A 25,829-nucleotide genomic window follows, 5' to 3' on the forward strand; every position below is an offset into this window, starting at 1 on the left:
TCTCTTTTCTTTCACTTTAGTTTAACTAATTGCCTGTTTATCTATTTGCAGTTACGTCAACTGTCCAACCTAGTTGCCCATCGACGAGTGCCTGGGGAGCAGATTTGTCAGAGGCTGGAGAACATGCACCTCTGCGAGACATCCGAAGACATGTCTGTCCACCAAGTAAGGCGCACACTGCACCCCCCCCCACGTGCAATTCAATTCTTACACACACACACACACACACACACACACACACACACACACACACACACACACACACACACACACACACACACACGTGCACATGTTTCACTTTTTTACTTTTTCGACTCTTAATAAATTTTAATACTTTTCACTGCATCTGTCGGTCACGGTTAGTAATGGCCCCTAAAATACCCTTTTTTTCCATTTTCTAGTTTAATTATATCTTTTTTCTTTCTTTTTCCTTTCATATTTTTTTCTTTTTTCTTTTTTTCTTCTAGTCTTTCTTTCTTCTTCTTTCATTCAACCATCTGCTATTCCTTTGTTTTCTTCATTTTTTTCATCTTCTCGCATTTGTTTTCTTCATTTTCTTCTTTTTCTTCTGGCCTTTCTTTTTTTTTTTCTTACTCCTTCTCTGTCTTCATTTCTCCCCCTCTTTTTATCCTCATTCTTCTTCTTGTTGTTATTCTTCTTCTTTCTTCATTTTCTATTTTTTTTTTTTTTTACCATTCTTTATTCTTATCTTTCTTATCCTTTTCCCCCACTACTTTCTTTTGTTTCTCTTCCTTTCTTTTCTTTTCTCTTTCTCTTTTCCCATTTCCTTTCATCTCCTTCTCTTCTTCCTCCTCCTACTTTTCCTCTTCTCTCTCCCTGCTACTCTTTCATCCATTTTTTTCTTTTTATTGTTGCTCTTCCTTAGTCTTACTTCTTTCTTTCTTTCTTCTTCTTTTCATCCTTCCTCTTCTTTCCTTTCCCTCCTCATCACTCATCCCTCTATCTTTTCTTCACCGGAAGGTCACTAACAATGGACAATGACATTGGCAATACAAAGTCAAATTCCATCAAATCCCTCAACATTCACTTGATACATTAATGCTATTAAGAAAGGTATGAACCCCTACTTCTCCATCTGAACAAAAATAGTAAAATGTCTTTCATGTAATGCTTACAACAAATCGTTTACACAAGGTATTATTTCAGCATTACACTCCACTTCCCCTTCAATTATGATATACCATAATTAAAACTGTCTAGCGTTTTTATTTATTTCCATCATCTTAGAAAATATTTTAAAAATAAAATTAGGTTTTTAAGAAGAAAAATCACAAGATTTAAAATTGTTTACAGTCTGTTCATAGCAGGAAACAAACAAACAAAAACATTTTTGGTATATATGTAGAAAAACTGTCCAACCCTCTTTACACCTATTTGCCAGTATGACAATGGCATTCACCCTAAGTGGGTTAAATTGCTTTCCTCTGAAGAAGGAAGTGTCAAGGGAATATTAAATTCACAAACGGTCTGAAATCAGTCTCAGTCAGAGGAAATGACAATGTTAGGTTTTTGCAGTTCTTGCAGGAACATATCGACGTCCTCCTACATGCAGCATCTGGTATTCCAAAACGATCACCCATCTGGTACTGACCAGGCTCAACGTTGCTTAACTTCTGTGATTTAATGACAACTGGTGTGTCAACATGATTACACTGTATAATACACTTATTTATGAAACATAGACTATATTTAATTAGGTAATGTTAATAATTGCCTAAAAATAAATCATTAAATATTCATGAAGAATATGAACACACGGGTGTACTATTTACAAAGGTATTTATTACAATGTAACGACTGTTACATTTGTTACATTCTAACTTTGTGACGTGCGTGCAGAAAATCAAGGTTTTGCTTGGTACTACCAGGATACTGGTTTCTTTATCTAAAATGCACCAAACATTTAAAAAAATTTTTTTTTTTTACACAGGAATTACCACTTATCAAGGCCCGAAGGCCACTCGAGAATAAGGGTTAATGGGTATACATTAGTCAATGTGATTATGACATAGTAAACATACGTAGTGGGAATTTTGTAAATTGGATTACTTAGGGGGACGGTTCATCAAGAACTTGTTTATGTTGGACTTGAAGACAATCAGATTGTAGTCAGCTGGAAATAAATATGTAATAAATTCCACAGCCAAACAATGTTGCAGCCCACAAGAGCCATAAAAGTCAACGAACCGGAAGTCCAAGGCCCTCACTCCCTATCCCTTACTCAAAGAGAGCAAGAAGCCTTCTAAAAACATCTATTTCCCGTGACTCACTCTGTGTATGTATATATATATATATATATATATATATATATATATATATATAGAGAGAGAGAGAGAGAGAGGGTGAGAGAAAGAGAGTTAAGTAAGAGGTAATTTCGTATGTATGATAGATGTGGGTGGGCAAACTTGTAAGCAGATTGAGGTAAAAAAAAAAGACGTGATTACTCAAGAGTTTGGGTTACTCTGGCGAAGCTGATGTTTAGTTAAGACCAATTCCAAAATTCACACTATCTGCATAGATAAACATCTCACTATAAAGTAATAAAAGGGGGAAATTTAAGTCATTCCCAAATTTAAAGTAGGATAGCTCCTCACTTTCCTATTTCCCCCAACCTTTTCTCTACTCTCTCTTTCAATGTATACCCTCTTTCTTTCGTTCTTTTTTTTTTCTTTTTTCTACCCCCTCTTTATTATTTTTATTTCATTTTCCATTCCTTTTCAAATAACAGAAAGATTTTGTATAAAAGATTTAATATCTGGTTTTTAAGTATCCGGCCTGATGACAATGCATTTCTAAGAAACTTCAGAAACATGTAAATATTTGTATAAATAAAGGTTTGTATAAATAACTAAACATAGTATATATATATACATATATTATGTGTACATATATAAGATGTAAAACCCTTAAATGCCTCTTATCTATTTGTCATATAATGATCACATATAACATCCACATTATAAACATAACACATAATCTAATCAGATATTTTATTCTTCAAAAGTCAGCCATTATAACTTACTAGAGTAGACTTATAAATAATATCAAATGCATATTATTTCACTCAAGTTTCAATTCCACACAGCCAAAAAAAAATAAGGTACTTGTACAGTTTAATCAAGACACAAAAAATGAAAATATCAAAAAAAGTTATATTGTACGTATCTGTTTTGGACTGAAGTTCTCTAAAAAAAATTTCACTTAATTTGATCGAGAAGTTTTGGTTTTTTTTACAGCGGAAAAACTTGTTTTTGTGACGGCGTTCTGAAGGTAGCCATGTTTGGATTTTTAGAAGATGCCATGGAGAGATAGCTCAGTCTAAAATGCCGATACCCCCCTCCCCATCTTAAATAATAGCTTTTCTTCTTAAAAATCGAAACATAATTACCGTTTGATTGGTGTCATAACAAATTGTTTTTTACTGTAAAAAAAATAATGGATCAAATTAGGTGGATTTTTTTTTTTTCGCAGAACTTCATTCCATAACGGATACATACAATATAACTTTTTTTCAATATTTTCATTTTTTAATGTCTTGATTAAACTGTACAAGTATCAAAACAAAAACTCAACAAGAAATCAAATATATTTACAAAGTACACAAACAATTTGACTTCCAGTAAATGATGATTTTTTTTACAAATCACATATTCATTTTAAGTAACATGGACAAATGAAACACTAAAGACATTTGCCATTAAAATCACATCTTATTAAATATTATTCCTTTAAAGTTATTTCAATCAAAAAACATGAGACTCATGTGAAAATATTTCTAATAATGAAAAATAATTTCTTTTGTGCTTCAAAGTCCGTCACAAGTCAACAAACAGAAACTGTAAGTTTGATTCTTATTCTGTTTTTCCCGTTCATGATTCTTTTACTTACATTTTTTATACACATTTATTGTGAAAATATAGAAAATGGCTTAAATTAAACAATTTATTTGGCTAATATGTTTTTATCTTTAGGTGAAATTAAAGGCTTGTTCTTGAAACTTTTGGAGAAAAGATCTTCAGTTTATCAAATTAAGCAAGAATTTTTTAGATTATGAACAAAAAAGTAGTTTTTGAAAAAAAAATACGAAGTTCCGTTTTCAATGTAACTTTGACATAAACAGTATGTTGGATGTAATGATTGAAAATCGCCATTTATTTTTTTCCCCTCTCATAATCCTCATCGCCAGATTTGTTGTGATGTAGTGGTTGTGTGCTGACACAGAAAATAATGTATAAATAAATAGAAGTAGACGTTTTTAAAGAACATTTTAAAATGAATGATTTTAAAAATAATACAATGGATGATTAAACTATGTTGATACTGAATTTGGTAATTTCATAACAATTTATAAAGACCATGGTTATAGGAGAATGTGAGAAAAAATTGTTTAGGCATTAAAAATAATTTTATATTGTTGTTTTCGTTAAATTATTACTAAATGAAGAATCATTTCCATTAAAAATCCAGTTAGTATTATGCATCTAAAATAAAAAAAGCAGTTTTCATTCAGTTTCATTATTAGATAAACATGATATTAGATCAAATTCGGCAGCCATTTTGATCCGTTTTGGTTCATTCACATAATGTTGACATTTTTTCAAACATGTTTTTCTCAACTTTAGATGCATAATACTGAGTTTTGAATGGAAATGATTCTTCATTTAATAATATACACTGAAAACAACATAAAACTATATTTTATTTATTTATTTGTGGACTATTATCTTCATCTTTATAGTTGTTATTTTCACAATGTTTCATCAGGTTGTTAACCGCAACAGAATAAGACTGCTGAGTCTTCAACTGTATCTTCAGTAATTACTGCCCTCCATAGTTGTTGTTGTCTCATCACATTTTGACCAACTAATCCTCTGACCGGCTTTGGGTAAGATTGAAACATAAAACTACTTGTAATTCTTGAATAGATTTTTGGACTAAGATCTTTATAAATTGTCAATTCCATACCTCTAACAAGGGTAGATAATCCAGTTATAATGTCTTTCACCAATAGCAGATAATCCTCATTCAATGTCTTTTCCTAGGCTTTGCCTTCACTCTTAGAGAAGTGGTTAGTTTATTGTTAATAGCTTGAGACGCTCCTACTGGGGAATGCCGACGGGGCTGCCCAGGCATTTTTATAGGACAGACTGCGCTTATCCTACTGTGCTGGCTTTTCAAACCCACACATGACCTTGTGTCTAACCTCCTGGAGAAGAGGTAAATATACTTATTCAGTGGCATTTGACAGGGGCAGATAATTTTAAATTATAAAGGAGTTATCTCCCTTTAAATCTAGAAATGTCTGTAAATGGAATATGAGTTCTTATCTAACAGAGTATATAGCCAAATCAGCTGAATCATTTCAAGTTAATTTTACATAGCAAACTGAAAAGCCATCTAAAAACTGAGCATGTAAATTTTTCAAAAAAATTTCTATAATCAGAGATGTTGATGTTTAATTAATATTACTAATCCTAATGATTTTAAGCATCAGCAATTTTTGAATGGTGAGAACAATTTTCCTCAAGTCAATATTGACTTATGTTAAACTTACATAGTAAACTAAGCTTTGTTAAAAATTGAACAAGTCAATTTGTATGGATTATTCTGACACTGTTTTCATCCTAAATATTATTCTCACAACTTGTGGTTAATTATAACCCCTGATCTTCTTCAGATGTGTCTCATCGAACTCGGGAATCTTTATATCAAATTTACATGGATTCCTAAGTTCAACATACAGATTTTTGAGTACAAAAATAAAGCACTTGAAAACGGTCAGAGGTTGCATTGGCTGAAACGTTGCGAGAATAAAATCCAAGATGAGAACAGTAATCTGAATAATCCAAAAATACAAATTATCAAACGACATTTCAAAAATTTTGAAACAAGTCAGTTTTTTTTAAGAAATAAAGAAATTATAATCTGAAATTAAAATAGTAATCTTGTGTTCTTCATACCAAGAATGTGAAGAATGTCAGGTGAATAACTATTAGTCACCATGCGCTATTGACTGCACGTCTTTGCATCAGCTCTATTATCGATATTGAGGACTCTCACTGATGAATACAACAATTAATATAACCAGATGTAGTAGTTAATATTGAAACGATTCCAATATTTTCTGATAGAATTACCGATTCAGCTTTTTGTTTTTTTTTTATTTCTAAATATAGATTTATTTTTGTATGTGATAGGATATATGATTACTAGGTCTGTGGCAGCATAATATTCTTTTCATTGTTTTAACTCTTGAGTATATATCCGTTAATATCTTAAATGCTTTTATATAGATGGGTGTAGTTCTAGGTTGATTAAGCGTGTCTTACTGTGTCGGGTATATACCTGAGGGTCAAAAGAATGAAAAGAATATTCTGTTGTCACAGCTCTAGTGATTATCACAAAAAAAAGTAATATGTGCATATATTTTCCCATATGTAAAAATGCATTTTTAGTTTTACTGGTACTTTAAAATCAATAAATATTTATCATTTCATTATTAATACGAGTCATAGAAAATAAGTTTTAATAAAAACAAAGAAATAAAAATAATAACAAGAATCATTATAGCGTCAGAAAATGGGCACAGTTTTTCCAATTCCAATACCAATTCTTATCCCCAAAATGTTATAACTTTTTTCGATTCCTGATTTTGAATAATTATCCCAACATTAGTATTAATATTACAGTTGTTTTCTGCAATTGTAAAGGATCTTATTTGACATGAATCTTTTATGGTTGAATGAATTATTTATGTTTAACAGTAATAACAATATTTTCCTTGACCTTTTCACTAGGATAAAAGTGTAGTATCTGTGAAATTTTATATAGATATATTTATATCATGAACAATAAAAATTTTTTTTAACCATTTAGGGAAATTTTAAGTAAGGTGTATCTTGGAGTAAAAGTGGCATTATGGTGACTGATAATCCTAGTTAAGAGTAGGATAGACATTTTCAAAAATTGTGACTAAGGATAACCAATTACATCCGTTTTCCCACACTTTTGAATGGTCTTGTGCTTAATTTTTTAAAAAATTTTATATTTTTTGCAAATAAATATTCCAAAGTGTAGTATCTCTTCTATCTTCACGTTTTATGCTTTCGGTCGCTGAGGGGAAAAATCCTTCTAGACAGAGGCAATTTTTTTCTTCCAATTCAAAGTTTCCTTTTTGGGGGTATCTGCATTTTCCTCACTTTAAAAACCGCTCTCATGTGTAGCCCTGCTCTTGTGAGGAGACAAATAAATAGGGATGCTAATGACAACTAACAGATGCACATAGGTTGACATTTAGAAAAAGTAGTGATTCTCTTTACCATTCAGCAGAACGATTTCACACAGACTAATTTGTACAGGGGTCTCTAAACTATGGCCTGCAGGCCAGATCCAGCCCATAAAGCTCTTATCAAAAAACGTAAAAATATTCAGGAAAATTTTTTCAAATAAAAATGTGTGAAAATAATGTGGCTGTTTTTTTTTTTGTTAAAAAAATGATTAAAGGAATGAAGTTTTGGAGAACAAGTTTCATAAAAAGCAAAGTTAATTAACAAAACCATATATAACATGTCCGGGTCATATTTTTTTTATTTTGGCCCACACTGCTCTAAGAAGTCAGCAGTATGGATCCCCCGTTTGAAAACTTTGGAAACTCCTTCATTAAGATGATGAAATAATCATTTTGTGAAGTTGAAAATGTTCAGTTTTTCATAGAAATTTCATATTCATTCGATTTTTAATCAAGAAAAATTATATAAAATACAAAAGATCGTTTGAAATATTAAAATTAAAAATCATAAATAAAACCTATAATTTTACATTTTATGTTTTCCAAAAGCTATTTTTTATTATTTTCAAATGTAAAGTAATTCATCATTTTTGGCCAAAAAGCACGTTTTATATATACTTGTTTTATTATAAATTTTACAATATTTTATTATAAGTTTTATATATATTTGTTTTATTGTAATTTTTATAATTTTTTATTATAAGTTTCTATATATGCTTGTATTTTTGTAATTTTAATAACTTTTTATAATAAATTATATATATATGCCTGTTTTATTATATTTATTAAATTTAATTACCATATAGAAACTAAAGGATGAAATTTATTAGCTGAATCAATTGTTTGTTTGGACTCTTTTCTATATTATCACCATTCTCGCCCCTCCCCATATTGTAAAATGATTATATTTGTCAGTAGAATGATCCCCACCCCCAAATTGTTTTTTGCATGTTTCACTAATTAAAATGGATTTGACGTGAAATAAATGATTTTATCAACGATTCAGTCCCCTCAAGCACATACACCCACTCACACTGCTCGCATACAGCTAAATACACATCTATATATTTTTGTACGTACACACGCAGACATATTGATCTTATATAATAGTTGCACATACATATGATCTTGTACACACACACATATATACAGTTATCTTATACAAGTCACACATACATTTGCACTTGTCCATAATAAAACAGATCTAATACACATACTATTGTATACACACTTACACACTCACATGAACTAATAATTTCTTTTTCTTGATATTCTTTTTTTACTGAGATGATCTTTCCCCGTTTCTAATTGCTTTTCATATTTTGCTTTAAACTTAACCTGTTTTAAATATTACAAATCTAAACCCAAAGTTAATAACTGATATCACAGAAAGAGAAAAGAAGCAAATAGTGTACAAACTGAATAAAAAAAATGACAGCTATAAAGGCAATTAATGAACTGAATTAATAAATTAATAAAAATATCTTGTCACAAACTAAATGGTTATTTTCAACAGAGTAATCTCCCTTGAACAGCAAAAATCAAGAGAGATAACTTGAAAATTTGTTATTTTTAGACCATATCAGATCGACCGGAATTCAGCGATTAATTTCAAAGATCTGAAAAAAAGAAAAATGATCAACAAATAATTGTTACCAACGACAATAAAAGTTACCTTTTTTTTTTTTTTTACCTAACTACATACTGTGTTTTAAATTATTTTAACCGCTTTTATTTATATATGGGCAATTTTTACAATAGCCAACATAACAAAAAAGGGGTCTAAAATAAATATACAACAAATAAATGTTACCAAAGGCAAGATAACTTACTCTTCTCCCTCCCTGGATAAGGTTTTTGTGTTTTACCCAATTTTAACGCATTGATTTACTTTGAAAAAGTAGTCTCAAGTTTATTAAATTAAAATGAAAAAAAATGGCGATTTCGCTACAGCCACTTGGACCTTTGATAATAACTAAGAAAGTCGAAATTTAAACAAAATACTGTTGGAGCATTACATCACGATTGGTGACGTTTATTGGATATGTTTCAACCTATATTTAGTTTAATTCCCGATTGGCTTAAATATATAAACAACTCAAAATACAAGCAGATTATTTAAAAATGAAAAGCAGAAGTATTTAAAAAATACATGCCAAAGGTAAAATATATGTCGTCTGGTTCTGAAATGAAGTACAAGAACAATTACAAATTGGAAATTAATCATTTTATTTTGTAAAGTCGCCTAGTAATGCCATGTGTAATGTATTGAGCATGCAACTAAAATAGAACCAATGGAAAAACAGCTTCAAAACATTCATCCAATCAGCACCTTTCTTAAATATTAGTGGATGTCAGGCCACACAATGGTAATCTTCTCCTGCACTCTTAGTTTTTATAACACCATCATATTTTAGACTAGTTTACGAGGCAGGGGTGATCCCCCGAAATAAGTAAATATTTCTACTTTGCCGAATTTCTGAGATTACGAGTTTATGTTAGTATTTATGTGGTGATCATGCATAATAATATGCTTGGTCCATTGCTTGGTGACACTGCTCTACTATCATTCCACGATTTCTTGTTTGTTGCGTTTCAATATTGTTTAAAATATAAGAAGAAGAATATTCGTAAACTTATTTTTTAAAAGTAAATGTGTTTATTTACTTTTATGATTTTTGGCATAAATTTTTTTTTTTTTCAAATAAATATGTTTATTCAGATATTTTACTGCAACTACACAATAATAGTTAAATTTGACATTTTTAATATTGAATTTCTAGGCAAACTAACGGCCTCTACTCAATTGCCATGTTACAGTAATGAATATATCCAAAAATTATGAAAAACGATAAGGTAAAAAGAAACAAAAACTTATTAATGAAAACATTTTCTGTCGAAAATTAACGAAAATAAAATGTCTAGCTAAAAAAAAAAAAAAACACTAGAGAGTTTCAAAGGGAGATAAATAGCTTGTAACTATTGCAACTTTTTTTTTTTTTAATAAATTGTGCGTTGGTTTAAGCATAAATGAGTTACTTTCCTCGTTATTATGTCACGTGTTCCCAAAGAAATCTGGCAAAAGCTTTTTTTGATAAAGATCAAAAACTCATGGAGATATCATTGCTTTTAGTTAAAATTAACACAAAAACTCAGTAGATAACATTGTTTTTTTTTTCAAAATCAAGTTTTTTGTTTTCCAAATTTCGCTATTATAGTGTAGTTGCACCCATACTTTTTTTTAAATATATTTCTTTACAGAGACATCTAGGAAATGAATGAATGTTTACAGTTTATGAATATTCAATATTTTTTATCAAGAAAGTGTGTAGAAAAAAATGACATAAACAATAATTCGTAGAATTGGGTGAAATAAATATATTTTTTTTTTAATTCATAAAAATGAATAAGTATATTTTTTAATTAAATAAATAAATAAACATTTTTTTAATTAATAAAAATGGATGAACATATTGATTTTTTTAAAAATTCATAAAATAAACAAATTTAATTTTTTAAATTCTAAAAAAAAAATAAACATATTTATTTTTTTTAATTCACAAAATAAATAAACATTTATTTTTTAAAATTCACAAAAATAAATAAATATATTCATTTTTTAATTCATGAAATAAATAAACATTTTTTTTAATTCATAAAATAAATAAACATTTTTTTAATTGAATAAAATAAATAAACATATTTATTTTTTAATTCATAAGAAAAAATAAACATGTTTATTTTTTTAAAATGCATGAAATAAATAAACATTTTTTTTTCAATTCATAAAATAAATAAACAATTTTTTTTAATTCGTAAAAGTAAAAAAAAAATTATTTTATAAAATTCATAAAAATAAACGAATATATTTATTTTTTAAATTCATAAAATAAATAAAATATTTTTTTAAATTAATAAAAATAAATAAATATATTTAATTTTTTTAAAATTAATAAAAATAAATAAACATTTATTTATTCCTAAAAATAAATAAACATATTTACTTTTTTTAATTGATAAAAATAAATAAACATATTTTTTTCAATTTATAAAATAGATAAACATTTTTTTTTTAAATTCATAAAAGTAAATAAATATTTATTTTATACAATTCATAAAAATAAATGAATATATTTATTTTTTAAATTCATGAAATAAATAAATATATTTATTTTTTTAAAAATTAATAAAGATAAATAAATATATTTAATTTTTTTAAATTAGTAAAAATAGATAAACATTTTTTTATTCCTAAAAATAAATAAACATATTTACTTTTTTTTTAAATTCATAAAATAAATAAACATACTTATTTTTTTTAAATTCATAAAATAAATAAACATATTTATTTTTTTAAATTCATAAAATAAATAAACATATTTATTTTTTTTAAATTCATAAAAATAAATAAACATATTTACTTTTTTTAAATTCATAAAAATAAATAAACAAATTTTTTTTTTTAACCTTCATAAAAATGAATAAGTATATTTTTTTAAAATCATATTGAAGTTAAATTAACAAGAAATCGTAGAATGTCATTTGAGTGGGATTGCAAAATTGGCTGAAACCATCTAATTTCCTATGAGGTGTCATCAATCAATGGCTCAAGTAGGTTAATATGCATGATAGCCATTTACACTTTCGACAATTATCCTTGTTATCTTCACAATGTTTCAGTATGAAAATAATTGAGATCTCAACAACCAAAGCATTGTGAAAAATGAGAACAAGATATCCAATATATATTACTAATAGGCTAACGAAAGGAATCAAAGTCTGCAGCAAATGACAATGTTCAGTCAGATTCAGTTCTTGATATGAAAGACTTCCTGTTTTGGGTCCCTTACTCTTCTGATTTGCCAAGTTTTGTACTGATTTTTATTTATTATTTTATTTATTCAATTGTAATGTGAAAGTACAGAATAGTGAATAAAGCCCCCACACCCACCCAATAATCTTCTGCAGTGTACTAAAATAATAATGTTATTATTTAGAATACCAGTCTTAACATAGAGAGGGGGGACTTTATTAACTATTCTGTATTCTGTACTTTCACCTCACAATTTTATTAATACATTTTGGAAAACTGAAACCGTTGGTAGAAGTTATATTACGGATGAAGTTTAATATCAAGATTTGAATCTGACTGCACATCGTTTGCTACAGACTTTGAGTTGTGGGTTTGTCTGGTTTGCTAACTTATTCACATTTCTAGCTTGATTTTCAGAAATCCATAGTAAAATAATTGTAAGGGTTTGATTGCTTTTAATCTACGTAAAAGTTATTCATTTTATTTACTAATTTTTGTGATAATATCCTATTCAGTGAAATAGATTTAAATAATTCATTTTTTATTCAAAAGTATATCTTATAAAACAGTAAACATAAAATAAAAGCAAGATATGGCCAGTTTAAAACATAGCAAAATAAACAATCCGGTAAGAAGATGGACGATATAAACAAACCCATTTCAAAAAAGAAATGGTAAAATAATGATTATTATAAACTTGCTATTAAAAATATTAACCTTTTGTTTCTCTATTTTTTAAAAAACATATTAACCTTTTGCTTCTCTAAAAATAAAATTGTAAAACTTGGAATTATCTCCCTTCTGATTTATTTCATATCGAACATCTATTTTTCTAGTCAATTTGTTTTTCTTTTTTTTTTTTTTTTGCGTGTAGGATTAAATTTGCTATAACTCACTGCTTTTAATGTTTAATGTGTTTTTTTATGTAGTAGTAACAGAATCTGTGCACTAGTATTATCAAGTGGAAGTATAGAACAAAGCCAGAACTTATTTGATACAAATAAACTTATTCAGTAAAAATAAACTTATTTGATAAAAATAAACATATTTGATAAAAATAAACTTATTTGGTAAAAATAAACTTATTTGGTAAAAATCAACTTATTTGGTAAAAATAAACTTATTTGATAAAAATAAACTTATTTGGTAAAAATAAACTTATTTGGTAAAAATAAACTTATTTGGTAAAAATAAACTTATTTGGTAAAATAAACTTATTTAATAAAAATAAACTTATTTGATAAAAATAAACTTATTTGGTAAAAATAAACTTATTTGGTAAAAATAAACATATTTGGTAAAAATAAACTTATTGATAAAAATAAACTTATTTGATAAAAATAAACTTATTTGGTAAAAATAAACTTATTTGGTAAAATAAACTTATTTAATAAAAATAAACTTATATGATAAAAATAAACTTATTTGGTAAAAATAAACTTATTTGATAAAAATAAACTTATTTGGTAAAAATAAACATATTTGATAAAAATAAACTTATTTGGTAAAATAAACTTATTTGATAAAAATAAACTTATTTGATAAAAAATAAACTTATTGGATAAAAATAAGCTTATTTGGTAAAATACACTTATTTGATAAAAATAAACTTATTTGATAAAAATTAACTTATTTGGTAAAAATAAACTTATTTTATAAAAATTAAGTTATTTGATAAAAATAAACTTATTTGATAAAAATAATCTTATTTGGAAAAAATAAACTTATTTGGTAAAAATCAACTTATTTGGTAAAAATAAACTTATTTCATAAAAATAAACTTATTTGATAAAAATAAACTTATTTGATAAAAATAAACTTATTTCATAAAAATAAACTTATTTGATAAAAAATAAACTTATTTGATAAAAATAAACTTATTTCATAAAAATAAACTTATTTGATAAAAATAAACTTATTTGATAAAAATAAACTTATTTCATAAAAATAAACTTATTTGATAAAAATAAACTTATTTCATAAAAATAAACTTATTTGATAAAAAATAAACTTATTTGGTAAAAATAAACTTATTTCATAAAAATAAATTTATTTCATAAAAATAAACTTATTTCATAAAAATAAACTTATTTAGTACAAATAAACTTATTTGGGGGAAAAATAAACTTATTTCGTAAAATAAACATATTTGATAAAAATAAACATATTTGATAAAAATAAACTTGTTTGAAAAAAATTAACTTATTTGGTAAAAATAAGCTTATTTGATAAAAATAAACTTATTTGATTAAAATAAACTTATTTTATAAAAATAAACTACAGTTGTAAACCCTGAAAAATAGTGGACACTAGTAGCCGTGGCCAAAATGAAATCATCTGGCTTCCACTATCAGACATTTTCTGGCAGTTGCAATTAATAGAAGCCACTAGCTGTCATTGTAGCACTGGGGGTTACTGGCAATTAGTGTTAGTTTGGAGCAATTAGCTGCAGGTAATGGTGGATGATGGTGGGCACTGGCTGCCTTTGTAACTGACAGTCACTAGTGGTCATGCTCAGTGTCATCTTCCATTGGACTGCACTGAACTGAAATCGTCTGTCTTCAACTGTTGGGCATTGTCTAGCACTGGCATCCACTGACTCACTAGATACCTGTGGCGGGCACTGATAGTCACTGGCGGTTAGTGCTTATATTTACTTGTATTTACTGGTGGATCTCTTCGAACTGTCATTTTTTTGTTCCCAGCATTCACTGTTTACTATGACCAGTATTAGCCCTCATTGGACTGCTCCAAAAAGAAATTGTCTGTCTTCAATGGTGAGCACTGGTGGTCGTTAGCATTTTTAGGCAGTTACATGCATTTGATTATTATTAGTCACTATCGTCACGACCAGTGTCAAGCCCCATTGGACTGCTCTGAAATGAAATGGTTTATCTTCAACATTCATGCACTGTCATCCATTGTATTGTACTCACATCCAGTGATGTGTACTGTTGGTTACTGGCAGTTATGACGGTGATTTTCAGGTGGTTACTGTCACTTCTGGAACTGACTGATAAATCACCTGTCTTCAATTGTTGGGCACCATCATCCATGGCAGTCATTGCTCTTTCAAGTTGGTTACTGTCATCTCAGGGTACTGTCGGGTACAGGCGGTGCTTGATGTGGTAAAGGCGGTCCCTAGCAGGCACTGCTGGGCACTGACGGACCCTAGCAGGTTTTTTTTGTTTGAAGCCTAAGTAAAGCAAGGAGCACCCTATTCTAATTTTTATGCAATCCTGGATTGCTGCATGCAGAATAGGTTTAAATCATGTAGTGTATAAACAAAAGATTTTTCAAGACTAATTTTGTAAAATAATTGAACAACATGGAAAAAAAAGTCAAATTATTAAAATCTTAGGTGAAAGTACAGAATAATATTAAATCACACAGTGTGTAAATAGATATTGTTTTTCATCTGCGTATTATTAAACTGTGGATTTATATGTGAAAAAAGAAGTCGCATTAAAAATCTGCAAAGTTAGAATAAGAATATTTTGTTAGATTAAAATATTCGAATGTGACACTGCACATTTTTTTTTTTGTTTTTTGTATTTAGGTTTATGTTGAATAAAGTTGATCTTGTTAGGTTCAAAGTATCCGAGTGCTTGTTATTGGCTGACACCATTTTGATTAAGTCGTGAGAGGTGTTATTGTCTGTTCAAAATTTTCTTATTCTGATATTCCCTTAATCTGATGAATGTATGTAAACAGCCAATGAAATTGTCCAGAAAATGCAAAGGGAGCAGTCCTTATTCCATGCTTTGTAAATGAAAGAACTAATGTGAAATGTACCGAAGGAAAAATATAAACACCGACGGTGCTGATGTAAAAAAATGCGCCAAATCTAGAAAAGTTCCTGGTTACATTGATGAAAAAAAGGGAGGAGAAAATAATTAGTGAGTAAAACTTGTGTTACCACCGTTGAATGTGACTTTCCTATGAATAACTATAATAATTTCTCATAATAAATGAAATTGACTGGTAATATGCACATAACCTACATCAGATATTGGCTACTAGTCATGCCATATTGAATTTGGCATCTGCAAGGCTATAATGTTTTATCCTAGACTGGAATAAATGACTTCATTTTATTATATATAGTTAAGATGGGTTTGCCATTCATCTTGAATTTTAGTCTAAACGAGTTTTTGTATAGTTTTATCTTCAAACCACAAACTTCCATATTGAAAATAATGTGTACAAAACAATCATTATCTTTTTTAAATACCAAATAATTATGAGATCAAATATGAAATAATTTAAGATAAAAATTACCGTTGTCATATGCATACATGTAGTATGTAACTATACCTTTTGAAGTGTCTTGTTTATCTGCTTAAGTGTGATTTAGTACCAAAAACTCTTACATTAGCAGATAAATGAAACTTAGTGAACGGGATTGTCTTAACAAAGGTCCTAGCTCACCCTGCTTACCTACCTTCACTAGACACATCCACCTTGATTAACTGTATTTATTGTTGTATTATTTGTATTATTCAGGCTACTAATCTAATTTTGGTGGGTGTTTTCATGCTCTTTCAACTGATGTAACTTCTGACATTCTTCATATATATCTTAGTGAACTTGGAAACCTTAAAGCCGAAGTTGGGAATTTCTATGTTAAACTCAAGAGCCTGTACGGAATTTTGAACTAAACTTTTTTAGTGTACCCACCAGGGTATATTGTTCTTAATCTATCAAACAAGTGTAAATTTTATCTTACACTTAGTTATAATTTTTTTAATATAGTAATTTTATCGGAATATGTAATAATTCTACATATCTAGACAAAAGGTTATTTTGTTTATTTTTAACTTTGCTCATTTATGTAAATATCTTCAGCTAAATGATAAATAACTCCCAATCTAAACTATTTTAACAATATCACTGGATAGATAGATAAATAGATAGACAGATAAATAGATCGATAATAACTAATTTAACTTTTTAACCGTGTTATTATCTAACATTATGAGAAGGTGGTTAGTTTAGGAGGAATGCCGATTGGGCTACTTAGGTATTTTTACTGGCCAGAGTCCTCTTCCCCTCTAAGTCACTGTGGGAGGAAAATAAATAATTAAAAATGGTTCCCATGGATTCATGGCCTAATTGTTAAAAGTGTTAATTAACAATCATTTCTAAATAACATCTTCTGTATAGGTAAAAGTTATCTTCTCCTGTGTTGAAATAGTACCCAGGAGTTATCTGCTCCTGATATAGGAAGTACCGGGAAGTAATCTGCCCCTGACACAGAAAGTATTGGGAAGTTATCTACCCCTTATGTTTCAGAAAGTTCTCATTTTAGTTCTTATGTTCACAATGCTTCAAGGTTACAAAAGATGCCTGGAAAATATCGAAAGGTTCAGAAACTGAGGCATATAAGAACAGATGGAAGCAGCCATTTGTTTTTTGCAGTGAAACTCAGCAATGAATTGTAGAACAACCTCTACCATACTTTATACTTACTACAGACAATAATAATTAAGAATACTAGGAATTAACACCTCTACTCTATCATGGCTGACAGAATGAGTTGGTTGGTTATTTTTGTTTTACGACATATCAACTCTTTTCAGGTTATTTAATGCCGAATCCAGTTATTTTGAAGACATTTTTTTTAATCGAATATATATATATTTTTTTTTTAAGTCGGTTTCTATTTAACCCATAGTTGGGACCCTAACAGGTACTACCACTCCGGGTGAGAGTGGACCTGGGAGCAATGGTAATTAAAGGGTGGCTCCACACTCTCCAAAGCCCACAAGCTGGGGCCTCGCCATCGGTTATAGTTTAAGGTCATATTCAAGACCGACAGAATGAGAACAATCTAACCTAGTGAATTAAATAGAAGGTTTAATTTGAAAATTCTCTACGGGTTGCAAAGTTTGGTATAATTATCTTTGAATTTCTTTCTGACAACTAATTTTTTTTCCTTTTTCCTTTCTCATTATTTATATTTCTGTCAACTTAAAATTTTATTATTGATAAACGTTTCATGTTACTTGCTTTTCGGTTAAATTATTTTAAAATAACTTCTTTAAATTAAAAGAATCCCAATTTTTTAAAAAATGAAAGAATTTTAAGGGCATATGTGCTTAGATTGGACCCAAGAAAAAATAATAAACAAAACTGTTAAAAAAAAATCACTCACAGCTATAAGGGAAATATCAACCTTATTTTTCTAAATTAAAATTTCTTCTTTTTTTTTGATTAAAGTTTACATAAAAGGAATCAAAGTATAACTATTTTAAAATTTAATCTCTATTTTAAAAAACAATTTTCTTTTTCATTTAAATTATATCTTAAAAACAAACTTCATTTTTTTTAATTTAATTTCTATTTTAAAAATAAATTTTTTTATTTATTTAAATTATTTTTTAAAAACAAATTTTATTCTTTTTTAAATTAAATTGTATTTCAATCTGGAAAGTTGTTGATATTTTTAAATCTAACATTAAATTGTCTCCGTGTAAAAATATGTTACTTTTGGTTTTTAATTTTATTTTCCATTATTTTCAAACGATTTTGTTCCTTCTCCAGGACTGTTTGGTAATAATGGAGGACAAATAAATCTAACCTTTGAAGAAAAAACTCTAATATTTTTCCTCAAACTGCAAATTTATTGGCATAAAAAATTTCAAAAATTTAATCTACCACATAATTTGATTAGTTGTCTAACCTCCCACTTTATAATAATGACCAATGTGTATATGTATATGTGTTTGTGTTTATATGTGTGCGTGTGTGCGTGCGTGTATTTACTTCCATCCCATCATGCAAACGTTAATAAGTAAAACATGTGCCTTTTTCTAGCCCCCCCCCACCTCTGCTAAAATTATTTTGTGGTGACATGAACTGAGAAAGCAAGTCAATCACCTCAGACTTATCTAAAATGAAAGTAGAAAGAAATCCTCCATTTTGTAATAAAAAGTCAATGGTGTGAGCTTTTTCATTCTTTAGGTCATCAGAAATGATAATCATAAGTTGTATATAAAGCAATGAAATTATTGACGTAATTCTACGATTTTATATTAAAAGATTCTTTAATAATTATATATAGATAAATAGTGAGTGCAAACACTGGCGAGGCATAATTTCTTTTTTCCTGTCATTATTGATGGAGAATGGCCTAACCAGACTAAAAATAGATCTAATCTAAATCATTATAAACAAATATGGATATTTTTAAATAATGATGAAAAAACAAAATGGTTGATTTACTAACGTAATATTATGTGGAGATTTCTTCAATCTCTACTAGATGGCCTATAATATTTTATCATCAGAAACAGATTAGTCTTTTTCATTAACCTGCAAGTAGTTGACTCATTGGATAATGACATCTCTCTGTAGTGGTGGCAATAGCAGTCATAAAGGTGTTCTTTACTTTTTTCTCCTCGTGGCTGGAATAACAGAAGTAATAAAAACAACAACAAATAACACCATTATTTATTCTGGGATTTGATTTACTTTTTCTAGCAATTCACGTCTAGATGAACTACATTTTTCTCTTCCAACCTTCTAAATTCATAATACTAGCAATAATACTTTTTGCTAATATAATGTAAGTGTTGCGTTGTAAAGCCTCGAAAACAGTATCCGTTCATTTTGCCAGTGAAATAAAACTCTCAAGAGGCAGAAACAAACTTTACTACCATGCCACTATATATTATATAATCAAAGAGATCGGGAGACTGTTCAATACCCACATTATATTTGGGTAATTTCTTACTCAAAAAACATATCTAGTTCTCTCAGTCAATGTCTCAGTGTCCACACATTTCATCAGTGTGTCCTCGCAGACTAAGGATAATTCGCCAGCTGCAATCAAAAGTTGTTTCAGGCATTATGTCAAACAGTTTTTTTTGATAATGTTCATCTTTAGTCTGTAAAACAACAGGAAAACGGGGAGGGGGCAAGGAGAGAAGGACAGAAGGATGAACTTAAAATGCATTTGTAAATACATTTTAAGACGTCTCAGAATCTGCTTGCTCATGACGCATTTTCCATGAGACTGTCAGAACCTTGCATTCTCAAATCTCTCATTTGACGCTACTTAGTCATAGGGATATTGTTTTCTTTTTTTCTTGTGGATGGAATAATTAGAAGCAATTAAAAATTACAACAACACCCTTTCTTCTTCTTCACTGCAGACGTGATGTTGTTAGTGCCAATCTTTTCTATAAATACTATTATAGTATGTGTTCTTAAGAATTGTCTGGTCTATGCCTTGCTTATTTGACTCATTAGTCTAGTGGTCTCAATTAAGTTGATGTTGTGATACCTCACTGTAATACAGCTTCTTATTCCAGTAGCTTCTTTCCAAAAACTACAAGGTTGTGGAACTCTCTTCCTGCTCCCTGTTTTCCTTCTAACTACAGCCTCGAGTTTTTTTTTTCTAGACTAAAGTTAATAAGCACCTCCTGTCTTTGCGATAATTATCTGTCGTTTTTGTTAGCTCCTTAGATCAAGTGGCTTCATGCTTTGTCTCAAACGATTTCCATAAAAAATAAAATAAGATAAATAACTCCATTATTTATTCTAGGATTTTGTTGACTTTTTACAGCAATTTATATCTAGATGAACTTCAAGATGGTGGAAGTCACAAGAACAGGCATCCAATCACTTTGATGCCAAACTTTCCACAGGCAAAACCAGTCTTGTTTTTCCACCATGTCAATTTCTTGCTATGGCACAAGTTCCTGTACAACTGTAACCTCCAACTTACTAATGGAAAATTACTTTCTCGTACTTACAGGAAATTTACTGCTTTTAACATTTTTAAAAAATCTAGTTTAAAGGTTGAAATTTTAAATTTGTGAAAAAGGAGTCAGCATTAATTATCAACTTATCTTTACTTAAACTCATGATTGAATTTATTTAATACTATTAAAAAAAAAGTTGTAACAAGTTGGATCGTACTTAATGTAAATTTGTATAAATATGGAGATTGTCAACATCCTTCAGTGCAAGTGGTATTATGGAACCGATTGAATTCAAACTTGGCACACTCAGGTCGTCAGTTTGTGGCGTTATCTATTTAATTCCCGTCACATCGTACATGTATAATTGACGGATAAAATGTTGCCGTTTAAAAAAAAAAAAATAATAATTTAAAAGCTTACAATAATAGCAAGGGAGATAACTCTAAATTCATTGTATGTCAACAAGGGAGACAACCTCGATTACTTAAATCCACCCATTTTGTTAAAAAAAAGAATCAATAAATAGGGTGGATTGTCTCCCTTATTCCAAATGAATACCAATGAAAATTTGGTATCTGCCTATTTAGAGTATACTATTATTTCTATTAATGTACTATTATACCATCTTTTAATGCTCCATTTAGAGAGGGCAATGTTCTGCTGTCATGAAACCTACCTTTCAAGCATTATCTCTTCCTTTCTGGCAGGCAATCACCTATTTATTAACAAATTCAACATTTACATTATATATAGTAGCGGAAAGTATTATTACTTTTATTATGAATTTAGAGTTACTCCATTAGTGACTCTATTTACTTGCGCCCCCCCCCCTCCAGGACAGAGTTAGACACAAAGAAAATCCATCTCTTCTAAAAAGAAACACATTGGATTGAGACGAAAATAAAAATTACCCCAGTCTAGACACCACTGACCGCGGAAAGAACAGATAAAGTGTATTATCAAAACAAATACTATACTTTTATCTTAGCCGAGAGCCATTTTATCTTATATTATTGTCATCCATAAAATATTTTTCTAAAATGGGAACTTTTATTTACTGGTCCACATGTTCGATTCAATTGGGTGCTTATGCAGAATATGAACTGTGTAATTTTATTAATAGGAATTTCAAATTAAAATCTAGTTTCATGGTATCTTTTAAACTTTTAGGTGAAAGTACCGAATAGTTATAAAATTTTCCCATGTTAAGAATGGATTTCTGAACTAATTCATTTATATGTGAATACAACGTTATTTTTATTAGTTATTATTTAGCATGGTTAGTATTCTGCAGAAGTATCTCAAATTGTTAAAATTAACTTATTTCATATTATCAATAAAATGTATTATAATTAACTTATTTAATATTATTAATAAAACGTATTATAATTAACTTATTTCATATTATCAATAAAACGTATTATAATTAACTTATTTAATATTATTAATAAAACATATTATAATTAACTTATTTAATATTATTAATAAAACATATTATAATTAACTTATTTAATATTATTAATAAAACGTATTATAATTAACTTGTTTAATATTATTAAAACTTATTAAAATTAACTTATTTAATAGTATTGATAAAACTTATAATTAACTTATTTAATGCTATTAATAAAATTAATAAAACTAATAATTTTTTCCCTAAATATAAAGTTTGATCATTCTTATTTTTATAATCCAATAAATGCAAAGATATATATCCATTTTAATTTCGGAAATTTTTTTGTAATTAAAAAAAATAATCTCAGTAATTAAAAACATAACTTAAGCTTATGGGGATTATTTGTTCTCCAGCCATATCCACCAATTTTTTTTATAAAGTTTCTATATACTTGCCTCCCCACGAGGGCAAAGTTGGATACAGTCAATTTTTCATGTGAGTATAATCCAGCTCTACAAAATAAAGACATTCTGGATTGGGAACAGAAATTTAAATTGCTTCAGTCAGGAAGGATTTCTCCTTTTCTAACGGCGGACAAAATAGATATTTGAGAATCATTTATATGTGATACGGCACAGTTTTTAGTAATATGATAACACTTTCACGATGTTTCAAACAATGTTTACTTACACATCCCCCCTCCCCAAATATATATGTGACTCACAGATGTGGTGTCAAATCTTTGATTGTTTTTTTTTGTTCTTTTTTTTTTGTATATTCACACTTTTTCTCTAATCCAATTTTCAATCTCATCGTTGCATGGTTGTCATGTTTTGATTTTGTTATTTTATTCTTCTTCAAAATTCTTCACTGCATGTCGCTTTCAACAAAAACTACATTTTTTTTTATCACGCCTTTTTACTTCAGCAATCCACAATTCATACATGGCCGACAGATGACCAGAAAAACACTTCTCCTCCCAAAATCTCTTCACCTTTACAGATCATTCCTATACCACTCCTTTATGCAAACACCTGTCAACCGCTGCTCAAAACTATTTTTATCTTAACTTAAACGATCCTCTCATCAACCTTAACTCTCACTCACAAATGGTTCCATCCTTTTCCCCTATCCGTTTCTTTTCTTCTTTTTTTTTAATAAATAACCATATTACTTAACTTACTCCTTCATTGTCTTCCACCATTTTTTCTTATATATGTAAATCTATATTTTAATGTTAGATGAATAATACATTGATGAGTTTATGAACGTTTCGTCATTATTCAAGTTTTATAGCGAATAAATTAAAACCAGAGATAAATTTTGGGAATGCCTGTTGCGTGCGATATGAAAAAGGTTTTATGTTTCTTCCTTTGAGAAGTGTTGAGTATTTGTAATGTGTATCTGTGTGTGGGGGGAGGGGAGTTTTTATTACTTTTCTTAGCAGCTCCATGTACATAATGCTATGCTGCTGATGACGACAACAGCAACAGCATTATTATTATTATTATTATTTTTTTTTTTAAATCGTAATCAAAATCTTAGTCGTTTCAATCAAGCCATTTCTTTTTGTTATTGTTTATTTCATTTCGAGTTCGAAAACATACAAAACTCCCCAAACCACACATACATTACAAATACCTACCTCTAAGGAATATGTCTAGTCCGAGGGAAGGAATAGAAAACCTTTTTTACATCACACACTACAGATATTTTCAAATGCACTTGTGGTTTTAATTTAGTTTCTTTGATGATGTTTCTTGAATAGGGACGAAACGTCGAAAAAGTCATTAATGTTTTAGGTTTTCCTTTTTATTCTCATATATATATATATATATATATATATATATATATATATATATATATATATATATATATATATATATATATATATATATATATATATATCTTTTTAAAAATCCATTCACACCAATAAATTGCAAAACTTCAAATTCCTTTAATCCATATGATCTACACATTTGAACAACTAATTTCAAACGAAGTTGATTCTAAAACATAAGTAATGTCTTTCATTGATCTTTTCACAAAAAGATACTCCCTTAAAATAGCTCGTCCTCAAAATCTTGTTAAAGTAGAAAACTTATCATCTTATTGTGGCAAGATCATTGGAAGAGTGACTTTTTCGTTGGAATCGACTCCATTTGAAAATAGTTATTCAGAAACATGTGTAAATTATACAGGCTAAAGTAATTCGGAGTTGTGCAATGTACTCCTGTTAATAGATTTCTGGGAAAATATGTATGTATGTATGTATGTATGTATGTATGTATGTATGTATGCATATATATATATATATATATATATATATATATATATATATATATATATATATGTATGTATTTGTGTGTGTGTGTGTTTACATTAAAAAACATTGGTAAAATGAAGTTAGAAAATATCTAAATAAATGTATAAATTAAAAGTAGAACTATAGAAAAAAGATAGAAATATATATGTGTGTGTGTATGTGTGTATGTGTATATAATGGTTGTATAGATTGCTTTCCGAGAGGTAAATCGAATGAAACACGCCTGATTATTAAAGAGTGTTCAATAAAGAACAGAGCTGGTATATAGTCTGTTTGTAATACAAACATTATTGGTTGCATATGTGCATAAATGTTTCAGTGGAATCCTAATTTATGGTCTGATGAAGTGGTATCCTTAAATTAAGATTCCACTGAAACATGTATGCACATAGGTTACCAATAATGTTTGTATAATAAACAGACTAATATATATATATATATATATATATATATATATATATATATATATATATATATATATATATTATCAAGAATATATTCATCAAGAATTTCATCAAGAATTTCTACCTTCCCCCCCCCCTCCTTAATTATTTCTCTTTAGAATCCACATCCCTAATAAATCGCTGCTCCTCACAAACTTGACTGTTATGCTCTATAGAATAACCCTTCACACAAGAAAAAATTATAAAATCAGATTCAAGAAACGCAGGCAATGCACCTTAAACTGAAACTTGAGTTTTAGCAAATCTGTGAAAAATTGAATAAAACAAAATTGTTTTTTAAGGGCATCCATACAATTTTCTTCAAAACAGCATTCCATTTTTTGACTTCTTTCAATAAAACCTTCCACAACTTTTTAGTGAAAGAAAAGTTCCCATGAAATAAGCCATCGAGACAAAGTTGATTATTTCATAGCAAAAAGGGACAAGATTTAACTTAAATGAAAATCAACCCAAACATAAATGACGCGGTCAAAAAGAAAGTAAAACTGAATATCACAGACATAAGAAATTTATTGTATTTACTATTTATTAAATCCTGATATTCTCATCTGCAATAAACATTTTATCAAAATCTCAAAATAGATTTTGTTTTTGAATATTTTAGATGAGGATTGATACTTCGTATTATTTGAATTCTTCGAACAATTGTTTTCATCTTTTTTCAAGTGCATCTTGTTGAACTCGGGAATCTTTCTGTCAAATTTGCACAGAATTTCAAATAGAACCTGCGGCATAACGGATAAAGTACTTAGTAAAATTTAGCTGGAAGTTGCACTCATCTGGAGGTTGAAGGTTCAATTCTCCATGTGG

General features: G+C 28.4%; 1 protein-coding gene across 6 annotated transcripts in view; it reads left to right on the forward strand.

Moving 5' to 3' along the window:
* LOC145248058 (uncharacterized) overlaps window positions 1–25,829 on the forward strand; it is a 494,466-nt gene that overhangs the window by 449,833 nt on the left and 18,804 nt on the right. For 3 of the 6 annotated variants that reach the window (XM_080109815.1, XM_080109819.1, XM_080109817.1), the window contains exons 4-5: window positions 52–165; window positions 3,833–3,859. In XM_080109815.1, coding sequence (XP_079965941.1) covers window positions 52–165; window positions 3,833–3,859 — 141 coding nt within the window. The remainder of the gene's footprint in view (window positions 1–51; window positions 166–3,832; window positions 3,860–25,829) is intronic. The other 3 variants (XM_080109820.1, XM_080109818.1, XM_080109816.1) reach the window with 1 other exon arrangement.

This window comes from Euprymna scolopes, chromosome 26 (assembly GCF_053919585.1).
Source record: "Euprymna scolopes isolate OS-2025 chromosome 26, ASM5391958v1, whole genome shotgun sequence".
Taxonomy (NCBI): domain Eukaryota; kingdom Metazoa; phylum Mollusca; class Cephalopoda; order Sepiida; family Sepiolidae; genus Euprymna; species Euprymna scolopes.